This window comes from Brachyhypopomus gauderio, chromosome 3 (assembly GCF_052324685.1).
Source record: "Brachyhypopomus gauderio isolate BG-103 chromosome 3, BGAUD_0.2, whole genome shotgun sequence".
In the NCBI taxonomy this organism is placed as follows: Eukaryota; Metazoa; Chordata; class Actinopteri; order Gymnotiformes; family Hypopomidae; genus Brachyhypopomus; species Brachyhypopomus gauderio.
The window spans coordinates 26536953-26558592 of NC_135213.1; the positions used below are offsets into that span (position 1 = coordinate 26536953).

General features: G+C 44.3%; 2 protein-coding genes across 7 annotated transcripts; one reads left to right on the plus strand and one right to left on the minus strand.

The window, feature by feature from the left end:
• The first annotated feature begins 2491 nt into the window (after nt 1-2491).
• Nucleotides 2492-10169, plus strand: zdhhc16b (zDHHC palmitoyltransferase 16b). Of its 6 annotated transcripts, none has more exons than XM_077000803.1 (11): nt 2492-2594; nt 4139-4225; nt 4476-4724; nt 4985-5179; nt 5288-5376; nt 5526-5554; nt 5674-5807; nt 7864-7949; nt 8047-8170; nt 8894-8964; nt 9284-10169. In XM_077000803.1, exons 3-11 carry the CDS (start codon nt 4485-4487, stop codon nt 9381-9383), a joined length of 1068 nt encoding a protein of 355 aa, XP_076856918.1. In that variant the 5' UTR covers nt 2492-2594; nt 4139-4225; nt 4476-4484; the 3' UTR covers nt 9384-10169. The 6 variants fall into 6 exon arrangements, with proteins under 6 accessions (XP_076856918.1, XP_076856915.1, XP_076856914.1 ...); XM_077000800.1 differs by having other exon boundaries at nt 2594-2730; XM_077000799.1 differs by lacking the exon at nt 2492-2594 and adding an exon at nt 2653-2716.
• On the minus strand, nt 6360-21613 carry mms19 (MMS19 homolog, cytosolic iron-sulfur assembly component). The gene is made up of 32 exons (XM_077000796.1): nt 21391-21613; nt 21084-21132; nt 20868-20968; nt 20576-20661; nt 20356-20430; nt 20098-20167; nt 19787-19915; nt 19584-19645; nt 19195-19281; nt 18987-19061; nt 18685-18762; nt 18327-18465; nt 17488-17642; nt 16753-16831; nt 16251-16376; nt 15768-15849; nt 15589-15686; nt 15349-15513; nt 14802-14957; nt 14502-14598; nt 14251-14353; nt 13746-13820; nt 13458-13584; nt 13153-13259; nt 12876-12932; nt 12606-12792; nt 12428-12510; nt 11726-11890; nt 11555-11614; nt 11318-11418; nt 8640-11200; nt 6360-7594 (listed from the first exon to the last, which is right to left on the minus strand). The coding sequence occupies exons 1-31, from the start codon at nt 21476-21478 to the stop codon at nt 11170-11172; spliced, it is 3093 nt and encodes a 1030-aa protein (XP_076856911.1). The 5' UTR covers nt 21479-21613; the 3' UTR covers nt 6360-7594; nt 8640-11169.
• Nucleotides 21614-21640: the final 27 nt, after the last annotated feature.

Genomic DNA, 21640 nt, shown 5'->3' on the forward strand with positions numbered 1-21640 from the left:
TAATATATCATATAAACAAACACAGAAAATATTTTCTTATATACATCCATTAAATTAGTACAAGACTAAAACAACCTTTATTGTGCACGTGATTCTAAATTACTAGCACTGGCGAGCAAAATTTCTTATTCACACCATAGCACCATGGAACTGTTATATGATGCCACCTGTGCAACAAATCCAAATATTCCACAATCAACTGTCAACGGCATTATAAGAAAATGGAAGTGTTTGGGAATGACAACAAATGCAAAGAGGTCACCAACTTTCTGCTGAGTCAGTCACTACAGACATCCAAACTTCATGTGGCCTTCAGATTAGCTCAAGAACAGTGCACAGAGAGCTTCATGGAATGGGTTTCCATGGCCGAGCAGCTGCATCCAAGCCATACATCACCAAGTACAGTGCAAAGCGTCGGATGCAGTGGTGTAACTGACACTGACACTGGACTAGAGCAGTGGAGGTGTGTTCTCTGGAGTGATGAATCACGCTTCTCCATCTGGCAATTTGATGAATGAGTCTGGGTTTGGCAGTTGCCAGGAGAATGGTACTTGTCTGACTGCATTGTGCCAAGTGTAAAGTTTGGTGGAGGGGGGATTATGGTGTGGAGTTGTGTTTCAGGAGCTGGGTTTGGCCCCTTAGTTCCAGTGAAAGGAACTCTTGATGCTTCAGCATACCCAGATATTTCAGACAATTCCATGCTGCCAACTTTGTGGGGACTGTTTGCAGCTGGCCCCTTCCTCTTCCAACATGACTGCACCAGTACACAAAGCAATGTCCATAAAGACATGGATGGTATGGACAGAGTCTGGTGTGGATGAACTTGACTGACCTGCACAGAGTGCTGACCTCAACCCAACAGAACACCTTTGGGATGAATTAGTGCAGAGCCTGAAAGCCAGGCATTCTCGTCTAACATCAGTATGTGATCTCACAAATGCGCTTCTGGCAGAATGGTCAAAAATCCCCATAAACACACTCCTAAACCTTGTGGACAGCCTTCCCAGAACAGTTGAAGCTGTTCTAGCTGCCAAGGGTGGACCGACGTCATACTGAACCCTATGGATTAGGAATGGGATGTCACTTAAGCTCATATGTAAAGGAAAGTGAGCAAATACTTTTGGCAATATAGTGTATCATAGCTTTATAGAGTCATAGCTTTATATAGTCATAGATTTTGTGGACAACAATTTAAACATTTAGGGAATAACATGAGGTGTCTTGCAGAATGGCAGTGTATTGAACTTTTACTGGTTTAGGTCTTTGAAAAGGGCTCCAAGAAGCATTACATGAGCGGTCCAAGATTTAAATAACTGATTAAAAAAGATCAAAACAAACAAGCAACAAAAGGCATGCAAAAGGCAAGGGGGTGAACGTAAATTGTTACCGGGCGGCAGGGGCCCCGGTGGGCCGCCGGGCCGCTGGCCGCCGGTGGTTTAACTCAGCCCGTGGAGGAGCCACTGCGGCCCCGGCCCGTAGTCACGCTGCTGTTTAACGGTGTCTATTACCTCCCTCGCTCCAGTCAGGCATACACACACACACACACACACACACACACATATATATATATATATAGTGGGCCAGTCTGTCAGGAACTCCCGGGCCACTTTTTCTCCCCAGTCCGCCCCTACCGGGCGGTGTGTAAAATGGACACAAACGGGCGATTTTAGGATCTGGTCTTTAGGGGTGCCCAGCCCCCAGTGCTCACAGAGGCACAATACCAAAGTATTGCGCAGGTGCAGAGCAAGGTTTTTGCATAATATAATATTTAAAAAATGTGTTGAGCCAGGGGGTGCTGAGCAACTTCACGGTGGTGCTCTAGCACCACTAAAAATACCCTAGCCTCGCCCCTAGTATTATATCACGATCGATCGATTGCCAGTGGTTGGCTCATTAGTAACTCATTGAATCATAGATATGATTTTTTCGGAGTGAGAAATCGGATGTGTGGCGTGAGAGCGCGTGAAGACGGTCAAATGCGTGTGTCTCACGCTCAATGCGTGAGAGTTGGCAACCCTGTATTTTACCCTTTTATTTTATTTTTATACTAAACATATATTATGTTCCTGTTACTTTTAACTCGAGTGTCTAGATTTATGTATAATTTATTAGACTAGGGACACATCAAACCGACAATTCTGATCTGTCAGCATACTGTCGCCTCTCGCCGTCTTTATTTACATTTCAACACCACATGATGAATGGCGAGCATATACGCCCTGCACAAAAGGAAACAGCTAAAAGTTGAAGTCTTACGACGAGTATATGGAGTTTTGAGTGACTCCCACCCCTCTTGACCTACGTTTCATGAAATTGCACACGGTATTGTCAAGGTAATAGCAAATGTTCTCTATATAGCACAACAAAACTACCTTCCACGTGGCAAAATATGTTAACATATCTCTCTGTCTCTGTAGATCAAGCCACAATGCAAACACACGCGCGCGCGCACACACACACACACACACACAAAAACGGCCAATGAGGATCTCTCCCTCATGACTGACTGTCGAGGACCAACACGGTGCGGAATATACTGAGAACGGACGACAGTCGTTCACCCACGCCCTCCAACGCCCGACGCCATCCGTCGGGTCAGTGTGTCCATAGTCTTAACGAATCCGACTTTTATTTTGAAATCTATTGAAAGTTTAGGGTCACAAATTAATTTCAGTCGAAGCACGAGAGCGCTATCAAAGCCGTCAGCTGGATGGATGTAAGAATGCTAGGGTAACGACATACTGATTTATTAAAACTACCCGAAGGTCTTTTTTCCCCCAATACGTGTTATTTATTTATATTCTAACGGGACCAGTACTGGTAAGGAAGCGAGCCCATTACAGAATAATAATTTCCCCGTCTTGTTCCGCCGTTACGGTCTTTAAAGCATTTTTCTAGCTCACAAGTTAGCCGGCTAACTATACAGCGTTTGCTACGTTAGCTATCCACGTTTGCTACGTTAGATACGTTAGTTCTCTACGTTAGCTACGTTATCTTGCACATAGCTGTGGCATAGCAGGCAGAGGCAGTTAGCTGCCTCATACAGCGGTTCATAAATGTTATCCTTCTGCCAGTTAGCTAACGGTGGCAATTCGGCTCGCTTTTCTAAAATTATGAGCTATTTATCTACTCTTGAGTTAGTTTGATGCAACTGTTTGATACATTTTAAACGACCTAGTAGGTAAGACGTTGTTGTCAGTTATTAGCTGTCAAATATTAAGGTAACTATCAGATTGTTTAGTTGATTTCCCTTACACGTAAACTGTAGCCGTGACCTGTCACTGATCAGGTTTGAACCGTCTCAGTGGAAAGTTACTTTTTTCTTTTTTGCCAAGAGTGAAAGTGAAGATGGATATCAGAAACAACGTCTAGTACTGAGTTACAGGACGTCAGTCATAACCATGACAGTGGAAACAGGGCAGAGTTTCCGCCAGTGCAGACAGGTGGTTTGAAGGCAGTAGTTCCTGGCAGGGAGCCCGGTGTTGTCCTAGCTACTATTTTTAGAGAGGAAGCTTCATACGAAGACTATTGTGTCCGAGTTACCGAGAAAACACGACAATGACTGAATCAGGTGTGCAGGTGAAGCGGCTGCATTTGATCAAAGGGCTTTAATGAGATCACCTCAACAACGGCGGCTTCTCCTGTTGTTTGAGAGTCACTTGCAGGTTCACCTTCTCCTGTTCCCAGATGAGCAAACGGGGCAGGACGGGGCAGCACGGCGCTCCTGGGCGCACTGCGGGCCGTCCGGCGTCTGGAAGCCCATTAAAAGTTCATGAGCTGTGCTTTTGCAAAATGCACGCGGGGCTCATTCTTATGGGTGAAACCTTTGACCTACTCACTTTCATGAAACGATCCTGTATCGGATAGCTCCTTATTCTACTGAGGAGATTCATTCAGGGCTGAGTTACAGTGGTCTGGTGGCTTGACAGAAAAGGGAAGCTGTTGATAAAATATTTAGGCCTAGAGTCTTTTTTTTTTTTGGTTGTTTTTGTAGGTGTTGTATAACCTTGCTCCATTTTGTAATGGTCTGTATTTAATTAAACCTTTGCCTTTGTCTGAAATTGCAGATGCACCAGTGTAAATGCCAGAATGTGACAGTATGTGACAACATGAAATATGCCTTCCTTTCTTGTTTCAGGTGACCTATAAACCTTTTTTTAATAATGAAGACCCTCAAAATGTTGAAACATGGCGATACAGTATAAGATGTCGTGCATCATATAAGGTACCCAACTAATTTACCTTGAGTTGGTATTTACCTTCTTGGGTTACATGGTGGAAGATTATATTCTAGTTCTAATGCATAAGCCAACAGGAAACATTTACTGTGGATGATAATTGGGATAACGTGTGTGACTTGAGTAGCCGGAGTGTGCCAGTTGTGGGCTAGACGTGTGTGTGTGTGTGTGTGTGACACACAATAGCCCAGTCTCATGGATCTACATCCTCAGTGCATATGACCGTGTGTGTTTTAGGAAGGTGGCATGCGTAGCTGGGAGTGGTACCTGTCCAGGGTCATGCGTGTCTCCCTGCGTTGGGTCCGGCTGTGCCCCTGTCATGGAAGGGGCAAGCAGCCCGGGAGACTTCGAGATCTTTGGAACTATGGGAAAGTAATCATCAACTCTCTCTACTTCAACGTCCTCACCAACTGGGACACGGTGCTCGACTCAATGTTTGAACCCATATACTGGTTGGTGGACAACCTGACCCGATGGTTTGGAGTGGTGAGTTGCCTGATATAACTTAATAATTGTCTGTTTTGGTGTAATGTTCTTATAGTTATTTTGTTGCTTGGCTGAAGTTATTAAGATAATAGTGTAATGTGCAATGCTGGTCGCCAGCTATTCCATTTTGGTGGTCTAAAAAGACCATAAAAAAAAAAAAAAACTACGTGGAACAAGAGTGTTTATTAAGGCAACGTTAAAATATTGCTGCTGTTACACACCAGTACTCTAATGCTGAGTTCTTTTTTCTTTTTTGGAAGGTGTTTGTGGGCCTGGTCATTGCTCTCACCAGCTCCATAGTTCTGATCGTCTACCTCTGCGTACTGCCATTGATCATAGACACGTACCCCACACACTGGGTCATCTGGCACCTCTGCTACGGCCACTGGAACCTTCTGATGATTGTGTTTCACTACTACAAGGCTATCACAACCTCTCCTGGACAACCTCCGCAGGTGCCTCCTGCTTACTTCAGTCATTATTATGCAGGAATGTAAATAATCTAAAGGTTCATTATCAATAGTTTTAACAGCAGCCACTGTTTGTTTTTTCTTTCATTTTAGGAGAAAAGTGATATTCTAACAGTGACGATTTGTAAGAAGTGCATAGTTCCCAAACCAGCTAGGACGCACCACTGCAGCGTCTGTGACAAGTAGGTTCTGGCAGGGGTGTCGCAGCGCTTGGAGCATGAGGTGCTGAATCAATGCCATCAGATTGTTTGTAATAAGGTTGCCGTAGTGTTGCCAGGGTGTGCACGAGACTTCAGATGCAACATCTCACCCATTATTTGTTTCCCCACAGGTGTGTTTTGAAAATGGACCATCACTGTCGTATCCCTTTGCTATTTATTGCTAAGTACAGTAAAGCTCTTACATTGGAACTTTGTCCCATCAATGACGGTGATCACATACTCTGCTGCTATTTTGCCCTTAACCTCTCTGCCCTGCAGCCTGGTTGAATAACTGTGTGGGCCATTTCAACCATCGCTACTTCTTCTCCTTCTGCCTCTACATGACCCTCGGCTGTGTCTACTGCAGCATCAGTGCCAGGGACATGTTCATGGAGGCCTACAATGCCATTGAGGTAAAGGCTGAAAACCATAGAAACCATGAAATCTGCTGGAATACAAAAGGGGAACTCTTCCATCCCAGTTGTTTTTAGAGCTGACTTTCTCTCCTGCATCAGCCTGCAAAAAACCTGATAATCCTCTAAAGATCTGAGTCAGGCGTGAGCAGTGAACAAGAACCTTGGCATTCAGCCGCGTCACTGGTATCCTGGTACACACAGGTGCTGATGCACACACAGTGGCCAGAGAGTACAGAGCGGCTGCAAGCACTCACTATACTATGAATGTGTGCTGCATCCTTACTGGCTTGGTGTGTTGCCTAGCTTGGTGTCAGCTGTGTAAACAAATGGAACTAGGGATGCAAATGATTAATCGACTTTCGATTAATTGTCGATCAAGAGGTTAGTCGATCAAAATGTATTAATCACGATTAATCGTTAGAGCGCGCTACTGTAGTAACTTGAACAGAGCGTAAGAACGAGAAGTGAACACGTGTCGCGAAAGACCAGAGTGGAAAACAAAATGAAGCGGGCGAAAAGACGTGCGGTGTGGGACCATTTTGAAGCGGGTTCGGGAAACAAGACAGAAACTGCGTAATCCAGAAAATCCCGATGAGGGAAACTTTATTTTCCACGCAACTCAAACAATAGCACCGTTCTCTCTCCGCTCCCCCAGTGTCACTTAGGACCAAGTGCCTGTCTGTTAGGGAATTCGCTGCGAGGAGTAGTACTCGCTACAATTTCAACATTGTTAATTTAGGCAAAGAAGTCAAATATTCTCTGTGTAATGCGGTATTGAAGTACAACAATTCCACTAGCTCACTCAATTATCATTTGAACACCGTGCAGCTGTCCTGCATATCACCACTGCACCTGGTCAACCTAAAATCACAGCTACACTTGGAAGGCGAGCGTTTTCGAAGCTCGCTACGAATAAAGAAGAGTGAGCTAAAAACAAAGCTAGCTACTGCTACTGCTGTAGCACTTACAACAGATTGTTGGACGGCTCTAACAACAGAAAGTTACATTACCGTGACGTGCCACTACACTGACGAGAACTGGCAGCTAAAATCTGCAGTGCTGATTACGACGAACATGTCGGATAGACACACCGCTGACAATTTAGCTGACAAGCTCAATGATGTTGTGGAGACTTGGGCACTCTCCGGTCGTGTTACAGCGTGTGTTCACTACAACGCTAGAAACATTGTCCAAGCATAGGCTCAATAATATTCTGTTTGGCTCTCTATTTAATTTCTTTTTTTGTCTAATGTCTAATGTTTCAAATGCAAGAACGGAGCCAGTCCTTAATTTATTCCTTTTTAAATGAAAGAATGTATTTTGTTATACCATAAAAATTTCCTAATGCAATTACTTAAGCAATATATAATACAATATACTTATCATAATATAATATATACTTTTTGAACAAAGTGAACCATTTAGCTGATATTTTTAAAGGCCCTATTGAAACACTGAAATTCAGGTGAAAAACGCCGCTTATCGATTAATCGAAAGTCGATCGATAAGATCAATCAACTAACGATTAATGAATTAATCGATAATTTGCATCCCTAAATGGAACCCAAGTGATATGGCTTATGAGTTAGAGGAAATGACAGGAACTGAAGGTTAGAGGTCCACAGATTAGACACGCCGTCCTCGGTCCACAGATCAGACACGCCGTCCTCGGTCCACAGATCAGACACGCCGTCCTCGGTCCACAGATCAGACACGCCGTCCTCGGTCCACAGATCAGTGAAGCAGCAGCAGTGTCCTCGGTGTTGGGCTGTTTGGCTGAGGAGCTGCTAAAGAAGTTACTACCTATTATATGTTCCCTTCAGCCCATATAACTGACAGTTGTAATAAATCCTTATTCGAGTAAATTATAAGACCCTAGGTAACTCGAATTAGGTAAAGATGTAATCCTGTGATATCAAATGAAACATATTTCCTAGTTGCATGATTTATACAACTAGGAACATTTAGTACATGTACAGTACATGCCTGAGGACATTTAAATTCTGCCATCTAATGCAGAGTATTTCATTTTTTTCCTGGGTTGCCAATCAAGAGCTCCTATCAGACACCTCCACCTCCTTACACTTATCAGGAGAGAATTTTTCATAAGAGCCTTCTTTATCTGTGGGTGCTAACAAGGTAACACACAAGACATGACATTGCATCTCTTGTATCCGAGTTATGAATCAGAGTTGTGCTTTTAGCCCTGTGTTGGGTGCTGTGTTTGGGGTTTTAGCTCGGTGGCATTAGCCTTGGGAGGCCTCACCATCTGGCATGCTATACTTATCACCAGAGGAGAGACTAGTGTGGAGAGACACATCAACCGTAAGGAGTGCAGACGCCTTCGGGAGAAAGGCAAGGTGAGCCCCCTTCCTGCTTACACGTCACTGATTTCTAGCAATAAACAGATGAGATTCAAATTTGCATTCATAAAATGTTTCTACTCAAGGTTCAGTAAACCATACTCATGTATCTAACCAGCAAATAAATATTTTGAATTATCTTATAATTAAAGATAATTACAGAATATTATGAAGTGAGACTATAGTGATATGCTTAAAATATACTGGACAGGTTTCCTTTAGAATTTATAAAGATAAATCCAGATGAATAGTTGTTTTTAGTTATGTTTCCACAGCTAGTTTTAGTAGGAACTCCTATGTATTTGTAAGCTGTACTAGTGTCGTACTGGTAACCACTAGACATAGTTTATTTGATCAGTAGGGAGGGAAGGAAAACATTTATTTATGGTAAAATGCTGATTCATGATGAGGCTTCAGTCAAGTGACCTGTTCAACTGTTTTCTAGAGTTTGTGCAGTCTACTGTACCTTCAGATCTTTTGATGCTCATGCCAAGCTTTGTCCAGGCTGAAGTTCAGCTTCAGTCCTGCACCCTCCACCATGCTTAGCCTACTCTTCTGTGTAAATGCACACACACACACACACACACACTCAATGGCCATCCATGACAGCTAATACTGAACCTAGGAAAGTCAATGAGACGTTTCTCCTTTCCTTGAATTCAGCTAAATATTATTATATCTCCTGGAAGATGGCTAAAATCGGCTAACCTCTCTTTATAGTTATTCCGGAATCCATATTACTACGGAAGAATAAATAATTGGAAAATACTGTTTGGTGTAGAAAAGACAAGGTATGAGGCTTTCTTCATTATACCCGTTTACCTCTAACAATAAGAGCTGACATCAGTACATTACTTTCAAACATTTGTTATGCATTGGTTATTTAATTGAAGATGTATATAATTTTTATAAGGTAGAAAGCACAAAAAAAAAAGATGATTTTACTGGTTTGCACACCAATGATCTGGACCCTTAACATAAAGCTGCTTTGTGGCATGTTGTAAAAAGTAAACTTTACTAAATCTGACTTTAGAAGAAACCTTTAAATGCTCCTTAAAACCTGAGGTCTTTTGAAACTTGCATCTTTTTAAAAATTATTCTTTCCAACAGTCACTGGCTAACGCGGGTGCTGCTTCCCTCCAGCCACGCCCCTTTTGGGGATGGACTAACATGGAACTGCCCTCCACACCGAAAGACCATGGCAATATGAACTTTGTCAACCAGTATGGACCCATGTTTCATATTGGCACTACAGAATCACTGGCTCTCTCGTGATCTCCAGGTAGTGGAGGCAGAAGATTGTGCTCTGCTTTGTAAGCAGTCACTTTTCTGTGAGCCGCTGACCCTGTGTGCTTTGGTCATGTAGACAGGCTCTCGTGTTTGAACTGTTTAAGTGAATGTAAACCAATATGTGCTCAGTATGGCATATGGTGACAGAACTACTGTGAAAAGAATTTTAACTTTTTTCAAATAATTTAAGGTGATTCAGTGTTTTGGCTAGAATTTTGTAATTCATGAAACACCATGAATTACAATTCGTTCACACACCATGTGTTTGACAAGGTCTCTGTATATTCAACTGTTTTTACACTTTGAGGGAAGGACTAATGGAGAAGAGCAATTAGCTAAATTAGCATCACTGCAGTGTTCGAGTACTCTTCTTCATTTACCTCTCTGAAATCAAGATCATTAACAGACTGAAAATACCAGCATCATCTGCTTAAGTATATTTCAAAAAGTGAAGTTATCATGAACTAAGGCAAACATTTCCAATAATAATCTCCTGCTTAGTCAGTTGAATTTTTGTTTAATAACTGCTAATGAGATCAGCACACAAAATCTGGGTGAGTGACCAAGGTGTCATGAGACTTCTTTAGCAGCTGTACTGCAAACCTCAGAATGATGAGCCTTGGTTGCCATGACTACAGAAGAGCTGTGCTCTTTAGACCTGCAGATTTGTACCTTTCCTTTTTGTACAATAAACATTTTGATTACATTTTGTCTTTCTTTTGCCTTTCCTGTGTCTCCCAAATGAAAATGAATGAATGTCTTGAACTAAAGACACAAAACTGAACTAGTGATTTTACTTTAACACCTTCCTTAATGTTCACAAACTGAATGTTTACAAACTGTAAGACGACATTTAATGGAAAATTTCCAATGCTTTCAAGTTTCTGCTTTAAGAATCTGAACGTACTTAAATCTGATGTAATCAAAAACACAGACTGATTTTCTTTAATCAGTTGTACTAAAATGTAATTAAATTTAATTTTACAGATTTACAAAGACATTTATTGACAAGTTAATTTTGTTCATTGCTATCCTTGGCATGTGTTATGTGGTGAGGCTTCAGTGTTCGACCAATGAAATTAACCCCCAACCCAACACCCCTGTCATCTCAAGAATGTCTCAAAGGTTTAAAACTGTTGGAACAGTCTTAATATGCCACATATTCCATATAAATCTCACTGCATTCCTCTTGCATACATAGAATCTCGTTAAAAAAAAGTTCATGGCCATTGTGTTAGTAAACTACCAGTCCATCAGTTTAATCAGGATGGTGAGAGTGAAGATCTTCACTGGGTTATCTACTCTGTGTTGAAGCTGTTGGTTTGGTGCTTTGTATACCTTGGGTTGAAACTGCTGTGGTGGTAAACACCTCTGCCCCAAAACTGTAAAACATCTTTACCAATAAACACTGAAAATGGCACACAATATTGGCTCCAAAATACAGCACCACCTGTTGGACACAGTTCCAGACATCTGTAAATTTAAAGTACAGCAGGAAAAGCCTCCACCGGTGTGTGCTGTCAGTCCATTCCCATCCAGACAGCTCTGTGAGGCAGGGCAACCCCTTTCCTGTTGTGTGCATTCAGAAGTGGTTTAGAAATAAGTACATTGAACTGGAAAGGCTGCAGGCAGTGAGGTCCTGCAGCTGCTGTGGGCCAGTCAGTAAGGAGTCTGTACTTCTCACTCACTACCATGAACCAGGTCCTTCACCGTCCACCAGGACTTCCTATTAAAAACCTGGAACAAACAAGGAAGGAACAGCATGCTAACCCAAAACATGACATCTGTGAAGCCAATCTAGGCATAACAGACTGATGACCTGGGATTATCAGCAATAAACTTCTAGAAACCCACCACTCTCCACGGGCAGCTACGGCCTCCTTCCTCACCAGCCTCTTCCTGTCATCCAGGGGCAGGGCCAGGACTCTCAGCACCCGGGCCCGGAACGGTAGCACCTGCAGCAGCGCACAGAGCTGGAGCTCACGCAGGGCAACGCAACGGCAAAGCGTAGGAGAACTGCCGGACCGCTAAAGCAGACGGCCATGGGTGGAGCTCGTTTGGTGAGCACTGAACGTTAACTGGGCATGTTACCGTGTGTTCCGGCAGGCGGGAGAGGGCATGGACACAGCGAAGAGTGGCAATCCTCACTTCCTGTTTGGGAAGGGACAGAGAAGTGTTCAGACACAGGAGTAGCGCCAGGAACTCACGTTTCCAGTGACCCTTTGGGCAGAGTGGCGGTTAACGTGTAAGTGGGTGCGGTACCATGGAGGGGCTGGCGGTGAGAGCCAGCAGGCGGGAGAAGAGCGCCTCCAGCTGGGCACTGAGCGCAGGGGGAGGGTCCAGCAGCACAGGCTGCAAACAGCACAGTGTGGAGAGCTGCACCGCCTGGTCAGCACACGACAGCGCCTCCAGCAGGAGGGGCAGCAACTGATCCCAGAACAGCAGAAAAGGGAGGTGGACAACAAACACACATATACAGAAGAGTAGCGTTAGATACCCAACCTACTTTATGCTAAGGATGCACAATATGGGCAAAATTACTAAATAAACATTACTCATAATGTCCGAGTCATGTTACTTAATGGCACTTTTCATAACCAAACTGGAGAGCACTCATGGGATTGGCCAGAATGCTTACAGTGCACCAATATAAACGTCATTGGTCAGCGGGCTCATTTCCATATCACACTTTTCAGTGATTGGTGTCAGCATTACAAGACCCAGTATTACAATAATAACCAACAAACGATATATTGCTCAGGCTTTCTGTACACACCACACATATTTCAGGCGTCAGTAAGTCAGTCATGAGGACTTTCAGGGTTACATCAGATCTAGTAAGTGCAACAAAAACATCTATATGTTACTCTAATCTTTCCCCTTCCTCTCTTTCTTTTATATCAGGTCATGTGAGCATGTGCTGGAGTGGCGGAGTAACGGTGTCACTACACTCACTATACTCACCGAAGGAAGCTCTGCAAGTTGGACTTGCCTGGGCAGATTATTCACAATGTGAGACAGGGCCTTCAGATAGACAGATTTGTTCTCTGAAACACACAAATGAGAGCTGTGCGTTATCCAAGCAGGCCGTTTGCAGGCTTGACGCGATGTGATCCGACGTTCAGGTGCCTCGTGGTCCTACCCGGCTCTGCGGCGTTGAAACCTTGGACCAGCTTGCTGGAGTTCTCTGCAAAGAACCGCTGTCGGTACATGATGCGCACGTCGGCGTGGCAACTGCGGTTCAGCACGTCCGGGGAGTCGCTCATGAGGAGCAAGAAGGTGTCGGCCGCCTGGGACGCCAACCGGCGGTCGCTCAGCAGAGAGAAGAGCTGAGAGGAGACAAAGAGGTTGAAGTGTGTGGACGTGAAGGAGGCAAGATGCTTATTGAGAACGCTAGCAAAAGCGTGTGTACCTTGTCAGTCAGGACTGTTGACAGAGGATGGTAGCGTAGGAGCAGGGCCTTGGCCATCTACACACAGGGAGAACCTTAGAAACAGGCTCACCATAGCAACCCTCTCCATCATTCGTAACATACATTGCGGGAGGACAACATGAACTCTCTCATATTTTGTCGAGTGGCTGCACAAACAGTGTTGGTCTCTCTGAGCATCCCAGAAGTTACTGAGAGCAGGAACATTTTTAGATTTGTAAATGTAAGCGGAAAAGAGGCAATAAAAGTGCTATTTTACCCAGCCAAGTAAAGTGAAAGCTTGAACCCGCTGGGCAGAGGACTGGTCGTCTAAAGTTCCCTGAATCCTTCTCAGGGTTTTCTCCAGTACGCCATCCAGGTTTTGACCTGTAAAGAGCAGGAAGACGCATAGTCAACACACTTACTTTCTCACAAATCACCACACAGATCAGGTAAGAAAAGTCTCTGACTCGGATGACTCATTCATTATTTCTTTTGGTACATGTAGATAACAGTAGATCCTCTATTAGGTAAAATAAGGGCAAAGACACTGGAGAACCTGAGGCTGGTGCACACGTCTCTCACCTGGTGCTCTCTTGTTGATCAGTCCAGCAAAGCACTTGGCTGCAGACGTGTAGGAGAATGGGTGTGTACTCGTGCAACTCAGCTCCTCCAACTGGCCCAGAAGCCTGTCAATCTCAGGAACGTCCACCTACCACAGCATTCAATTATTCGATTATGTAGTGAAAACGCTTAAGAAATACTCAGTTTCTGCAACTGTTACACCACAACGGCACAAGTTAAGAATATATTCAGATTTCATTTTATGCATGTGAAACTTTGTGCATTGCTGAACAGTTTATGAAGACGTACACTATGTGGGAGGGAACACACACAGGCCATTAGCAGACACACCAGCTGGGACTGGGTCCAGGATTCTGACTGGCTCTGTAGGAAAGACACCATCATTTACCAACATCACTAGATGCAAGCAATCACCCTTTTACCGCCACGTTACTATTCACATCACTAATCATTCACTCCATTTTACTGTGAAACTATATTAGCATTCACACTTAAAATATATACTATCATTTAGAAGCCTGGAATTGCTGATCAAATATTCTTCTAAAATGATGCTACCACTGTGCAGTTACATAGGTGTTAAAATCATTTCTAGGAAATGACCAAAACAGAACATTTGGTGAACATTTGAGCTGCAATATATGCGACTTGCAAGGAGGGTTAATATGGTGCAACACTTTCCACCTGAGAAGGGAAACGGTGCCCCGGGTGGTTGTGAACAGTCAACTGCGACTCCCCACAGGAAGATGAGTCAGCTCAAGACTAAGCAGAGAGAAACAGCAGGCCTTCTGACCTTAAGCAGCTGAATTTGGGATCGGTAGTCATTTTCTTGCAGGAAGGACGCGTCTCCGTCCAGAAAGAGACGCACCGCATTGGCAGCCATTTGAGTAGCCAGTCTAAGAGGACACAGCATTCAAAACTCCACATAGATTTACGGTTGACTATCATTATCTGCTTACAAGGAATCAAAAACTGAAGCATACTTTGCTTTGACTGCACTTGTGCGTTTGTGCATGTGTATGTTCTTCGTGTCATGTGACTCACTCTGTCTGTAGGGCAGCACATGCAGTACTGATGACAGGAACAAGAGCAGACAGCACAGTCTGCTCCGTGAGAGGACTACGGTCACCCGATACCTCCCCTGCAATCAGCACAAAGACATGTATGAGCTGCTACCACCCCTACCCTTTTACACACAGTGCACATGTTACAGAAACACAATACAACTTCATTCATTCTTATCTTGTCCAGGGAAGGTGCTGCAGTTTTTGTATCTTGAAATAATGCGTAGATTCATGTGACACCAGGCAGGCGCATGAATATGAAAGCAGTTTAAATCCTCACCCTGCAGAGCTGCCTGCAGGGCTAGTGAGAGCAGTCGCGGAATGATGACATCATGGAAGAAGTGGCCGATCTCCTCGTCATCCCCGGCCTGAGCAGCCATCGTCTGCAGACTGGAGCACGCGCAGATCACCTCCTCTGCAGAGAAAACAGGGCTCCCTGCACACGGAGGGACACATGCTTTAAAGTGATGAACAGGAAATGAAACACTCGAGTGGTGCACTGCAAATGACATGACAAACTACAACACAAGAAATGCATTTCCCCACCCACTCATTAGACACTGTAATTTTAAATCAAATCTACACACACACATACACACACACTATATATATATATATATATATATACACACACAAACCTTTTTTTCATTACCACATTCCTTAGAATGTGCATATATAACAGATATACAAAGGAGTGTAAGCAGCTTTCTTGGCTTCATTTCAACAATACAAATAACTGACTTTGAAAATGAGCCAAGTTAAATTATAAAACCACAGTTCACACATGTTGCCTTCAGGCTGCCCGGGGACGGGTGCGGGCGACGTACCTTTGTGTGCGGAGGTTAGCACCTGCAGCAGCACGGGGGCGCTCTCCTGCGCCAGGCTGGGCCGAGCGGACACAGAAGCCAGCGCCTTCATGCACCTCTGCTTGCATGCGCTCTTGCCCAGGCCGGGCAACAGGGCGGCGCCGTCGTTTCCACGCACCGTGGGCTCTGGAGGATGGAAAGGACGTGGTTACTGACCAGGGGACACGAGCTAGCAGAAGAAACAGACAGGTATATGGATACCTGAGAAGATCTTGTCCTTCAGCTTAGGGACCAGTCTGGAGGCGAAGGGCGGCGGGTGGAGGCGGGACAGGGCGCCGGCGCATTCCGCTACTGCCAAACTGAGACACGAGACTATAAGGCCTTTCGCACAGCACACGGACCCACGGGCCAGTAATCACACCGGGCTCTGATGGACCTACCTGACCTGAGCGTCGTCCTCCTCCAGAACAAGCCTGGTCAGGTGGTCCACGGCCGTCTCCACGTCCGGCTCCGTCAGCACACCTACATGGGGTAAAGCGGGGGCAGGGCTATTTAGCCAGTGTGATATTGCATGATAGAATGGGACAATGTGGAAGGTTCGAGAGTGTCCAGTCTGATAAAGTGAACATGAGCCGAAGGATTTTCCAGCGGGGCAAAAAAAACCAGATCACGGAGACACTGCCATCTGCTGTGTGGGAGAATGCTGAGGAAAGGTGAGCATGTGAGTCTTCTCTACGCTGGTGATGAAGTCCAAGTCCAAGCATAACACATGAGGAAACTTCAGAAGTTGCTATCTTCTTGCTTTGTTAGTTTTAGAGATAGTCCTGTGTTTTATAATAACCTCTGTTTAATCAGTAGAGTGCACTGGTGTGTATATGTGTGTGCTGCACAGGTCAGGTTGGTGTGGCACTGTGTCCACTCACCAGGCTGCTGCCCCAGTGCAGTGAGAACTTTGGTAGCTGTGATTTGTAGGCCTGCGTTTGACTCAGCCAGAGCAGAAAATAGCACACTGCACAGAGACTTCCGGAATGGCAGCAGGACACTCTCCACTGAGAGAGAGAGAGAGAGAGAGAGAGAGAGAGAGAGAGAGAGAGAGAGAGAGAGAGAGAACCATAAATATCTTCCCTTATCCATACGTAGTGCAACAATGCTATGCTTCACTATAACAGTCTTAAATCCTCAAATCTTTAGAAACCATTTTACAAATCATTATATATATATATATATATATATATATATATATATATATATATATATATATATATATATATATATATATATATATATATATATTTTTTTTTTTTTAATACAAAAATAAATAAATCAGATTTGTCCACACAAATTGGAAAACAAAAGCAGGAACATCCTGGAGGGTAAAGCCAGGCAGACACAGTATAAGCCACAGCATGTTTTATTGACATATACCTCCCTCTACAGGCCAGCTCCTTGCCGTGGGCTGAATGAAGCCCTGCACCACCTCCAGCAGAGTGCGCCGTTGAGCACACTACACAAACACAGACACAGCATGACAAACAAGTCCAATGTTCTATGACTCATTTTGCACAGGGGAGGAAAACGAACCACAGTGCCAAATGCTTTGACTTATTCAGAGGTTGCAAAATACGTGTTCAGCATAAATACTAAAGAAACAAATTACAGCTTGATGGTGTAACGTTACAGAAGCAATTATTATTCAGAACCACTGAAATGACTTAAGGGAGGAAGTGCCAGAACAGCCTGACATTGATGGATGCAGATTCCCTGGGAACTCCAGGACATAATTATCTAGACCTAATTAATGAGCAATAGGGTCTACGGCTGCTAGTTTGCTACAGTTAGTTTACCACAGTAACCACCATCAGGAAGGAACCTGTAATGTGAGATAAAACCGCCACCAGCTCAGTAGCAGAAGATGAATTAATTCCCACATTAATACAAGATAAACACTGGCTAACATTGGCTGTTATCAGAGGAGAGAGAGGGTCCACCCAAACCCATCTAAGCACTGGTTCACATTTATATGCTAAAGTAGGACGTGTAAGGCATTTTACACATTTATATATACTCTGATGGTGTGATCCCCTGGAGAAATAAAGCAGACAAACAGGCATGTATGTGTGTGCCCATGATTGTGGGTGGTACTGAGTCTGCCTGAAGTACCTGAGTCCTGGAGTTGTACTGCTCGAGCAGGTTGGGCAGCACTGCTGCTGACACTATGAGGCTCGACCTGTAGGAGGCACCAGCTGCAGCCTGGAGCAGCTTGGCACTGGGCCACACTAGCTTCAGGTCTGGCTCGCAGAGGTGGTGTTGGCAATCTGGGCAGGGGTGGAGAGGGTGGAGAGAGAAACAGATCAGGGCAGAGAGAAACAGGAAGAACGTGAAAGAGTAGGGTTGATTAGAGAGAGAGAGAGAGAGAGAGAGAGAGAGAGAGAGAGAGAGAGAGAGAGAGAGAGAGAGAGAGAGAGAGAGACAGACAGAGTGCAATGGCAGTGGTAGAAGTTAAAGATCTATACATAGAGCATTCATTGCAGATTGCACATTGATTTACATTCAGTGATTTGATTCTGAAAGTAAATGTCAAATTCTCAAAAACCCCACCATTTCCTCATATCCAGTGTGGGTATACATGCTCGATGGGCCTGGGTTTCTACCCTTCTTCCTTCACTCCGTACAGTTTGAGAACAGAGTCTACACAGCTCATCACCATGCTGAAGAGTTGAGATGACACTTTGACCTTTGGCCATAGATCCTAACTTACCATAATTCACTTCAATTCACAACTGAAGAAACTTTAAACAGAAAATCAAAAACATTTCAGGAAGGTGTTGCAGTGTACTGATCGAATTTCAACATGCCTGCAAGGTAAGTAATCTTGCTTTGAGGCCATCATCTCCAGGTCTCTGAGCCATAAATTTGTTATTCATTTAGGATAACAGCGTTTTAGCGTTTTCGACTTAGAAACTGGGTTTGGGAGTGGCTGCTGCACACAGATCTACTACCTTTGAGAACGAGGTCCAAGAAGCCTTGCAGAGCATCTTGGGAGTTCGAGTCGAGGACAGCTCGAGACAGGCAGGAAGTGAGGGCGCTGAGGGCCGCAAGTGCTGCCAACTCCACTCTCTCGCTGGCGGTTTGGAACACCTCCACGTTGAAGAGCAGAACTGAAGATCAGTCTCAGAAGTGGGACAACAGGCCTGGCATGCTATACCGTAAAACCTCAGCTCTGCACAACCATATATAAATAAGAGGCGTGATAAAATGTAACAGAAAACTATAATTACTGCAAGCGCTGCACCTGGCAGCTACATCCTGCCTGGAGTTATTGTTTGTTTTGTCAAGACTCCAGAAATAGAAGCTCACCTCTCTGCGTATGGAGGACCAAAGGCTTGGGAGGAACTCACTCAGTTCTTTATGCCCATATACAGGTGCACAGGCAGCCTAGAGTGAAATGGAACTACTCACTCTTATGCATCACTGTGTTACGTTGAACAGTTACACCACATCACTCGCTAGCTTAGAGACCAGAGGCCAGGAGCCTTATTAAAAAGGTAATGGCATAAACACATTCCTAGTTTGTCTGATTAGGTTGTACATTTAGACTGTACCAGAGTCTAGAGAGAGTCCACTAGTCTGTCTCATTAGGTAGTACATTAAGATTGTACCAGAGTCTGCAGAGAGTCCACTTTGGCATTCTGCATGTCTGAGTCGAGCTTCTCGATGATCAAGGGCAGAAGGAACTGTTGGAACAGAGAATACGAATCAAAACCACAAAGACAGTTTCTTTTAAGAAATCACACAGTGCTGCTGGTGGACACAGTGCTGATTGGTAGGCACTCCAGCAGTTTGTGTAAAGGCATTGTTCCCTCCCACCTCTGCGAACCGCGGCGTTCCTGTCAAAACGGCCCGGAGAGCCAAGATCAGCTCCTCCTGGGTGATGCCGTGAGGGTCATTGGGAGGCTACACAAAACAAGGGAAGCATGGAGAACTCATTAGAGTTCACAGAGGGGGAGTGGTTTAAACGTTTGTTAGTTGTGCATGCTCACAATCAACTGAATCCTAGTGTTGCTTAAAGTCAACAACAGTATCAGCTGTAGCGTTACCCTGTTTCAGAAAGGTTATGTACAGTAGACTTTATAGACACAGATGATTACAGATCATATAGAATCATTGACCTTATGAATCATGAAAGTGCCACAAAGTAGCACTGTGAGGTTATTGGTCACCATACAGAAGGAAAAACTTGTGGGAATCTTACATACCGGGGTGAAATCTATGGGGAAGTAACATGATGTGACTTCAAAGAGCTCCTCTGTGAACTGACCTAAACAGGAAAAATGATCCATTCAGACCAACCACTGGCTTAGCTGCTAATTCTAGATATTTAACTCCATACAGAAAATAGAGCGTGACATCATATTAGCAGTCCTTATGTAGTGAAGTGTGTATCCACTTCTGTACTCACTGAGGCTGTAGCCTCTGTGTATGATGTTCCCGGCTATCTGGAACGCAAGGAGCAAGTTGCGTGGATCTCTCTCTCCATCTACTGCCTGCACAAATCCAAACACGAAGTCTGGGCCCAACCCCTTCAGCTCTGCAGGATTGGGAATACAAATGGTAAAGTTCCATTGCAGAGTGACGGTCGAAAGTGATAGACAAACCACATGACTGCGCATGACACTCAGGTTTGAAATTCATGTTTCGCTTTAAACACATTGATAAACAAAAGAAAGACCCAAACCAGCTCCACACAGTGAGTAACATTTCCTCACTCACCCTCCTCCCTCGATTCCATAAGGCTGATGAGTATATTGTAGACACACGAGCGCTCTGCCAGCATCAGGGACTATTGAAATGAGCAACTGTATCAACACCATGAAGAAAGCCACCAAGAGGTCTACTGCATGTGGTGGAATATTGTAGCTTAAAAATGTATCTCAGAGTGCAATGTAAAATAATAAGGCATAGAGCTTTTTAGCATATCTATATATAATAATATTTGTGTAATTTCTTGGTGACAGTGTGTTACATTACCTGTACTTGGACATCCTGGAAGAGGGACTTCAGAATAGACACTGCCGATCCTTTAGGGAGCATTGTGCACTTGGCCTGTGGATATCAACTGGTCAGTCACTGAGCCAACTGGCATTCCACATTTCTTCATTAAGCTAGTTTAAGGCCTCTCTGTGTATCTAACTGGATATGGCACAATATTTTACATCATCTTCTCGTGCTTCAGTGCGGGATCACTTACCAATGCCTTGAGTCCACGGAGAACATGAGGTGTGATAGCATAGTGGTCTTTTAATCTGTTCTCGTAAAAAGCTACCAGGACCTCCACTGCAGACAGCATACAACATTGTTTTGTTCAAATGTTGTTAATCCAAATTAAATCAGAGATGTCAAGACCGAGGTCATCATAAATAAGTAACAACTACGTACACATGTACATAGCAGTGTTACAATATGTCCAATGGCTCCAAACTATGAAGGAGTGCACAAGTCAGGATCTGCGTGAAGGACGGATAGCGATGAGAAGCTCTTACCTTCCTTCTCGGACAGACTGCTGTAGCATTCTTCTAGCACTTGCGAGAGGAGCTGCACCCCTCTGCCGCGTGTCTGAGACTCGGAACTTGTTAGGCTTAATCTAAAACCAGCAACACAACCAGTCAGCACCATAACCAAGACAAACCAAGCAATGGTACAGTTAAACATGCAGCTGGAGGAGCAAAGGCTTTTCATTTAAGAACACGAGACATTACCCTAGTGCCTCGACCAACTGAAGTATTGTGAATTGTCCCGAGTTGACACCTTTAAGACAGACGAAGACAGTAAACATACGGAATAACATGTGAGGGAGGAAAACAGCTTCGTGTGATCACAGTCCGAGTTGAATGTCTTTAGTTAACACACGTTACTGCACGAGATTACCAGCAGGATGTGGTGAGCTAGCAGAGTCTAGTCACGTTACACACACAGCATCCTTACACACACGGACGTTACATTCACACTGTTCAGTCTGATTATTAGCGTCATCGACATATAAAGCGACAAAAGACTAACACTTACCATTTGCAGCATCTGTAGCCTTACTGTCCGTTTGTCCCGTTACAAATTCTTCCACCAAATCCACCAGACGGGTGCTATCGGCAGCCATCGCGAAACGCTTCAAACCCAACAGCGCATGCGCATACGGACGTGCGGGCGCATAGCAAACAGTTTAACCGGAAAACCGACGTTAAAACCACATAAACTCCACATTAAACTTGCATTAGTCCGGACTACCCGTTAACTCTAATAATGTTATTTATTTTATTAG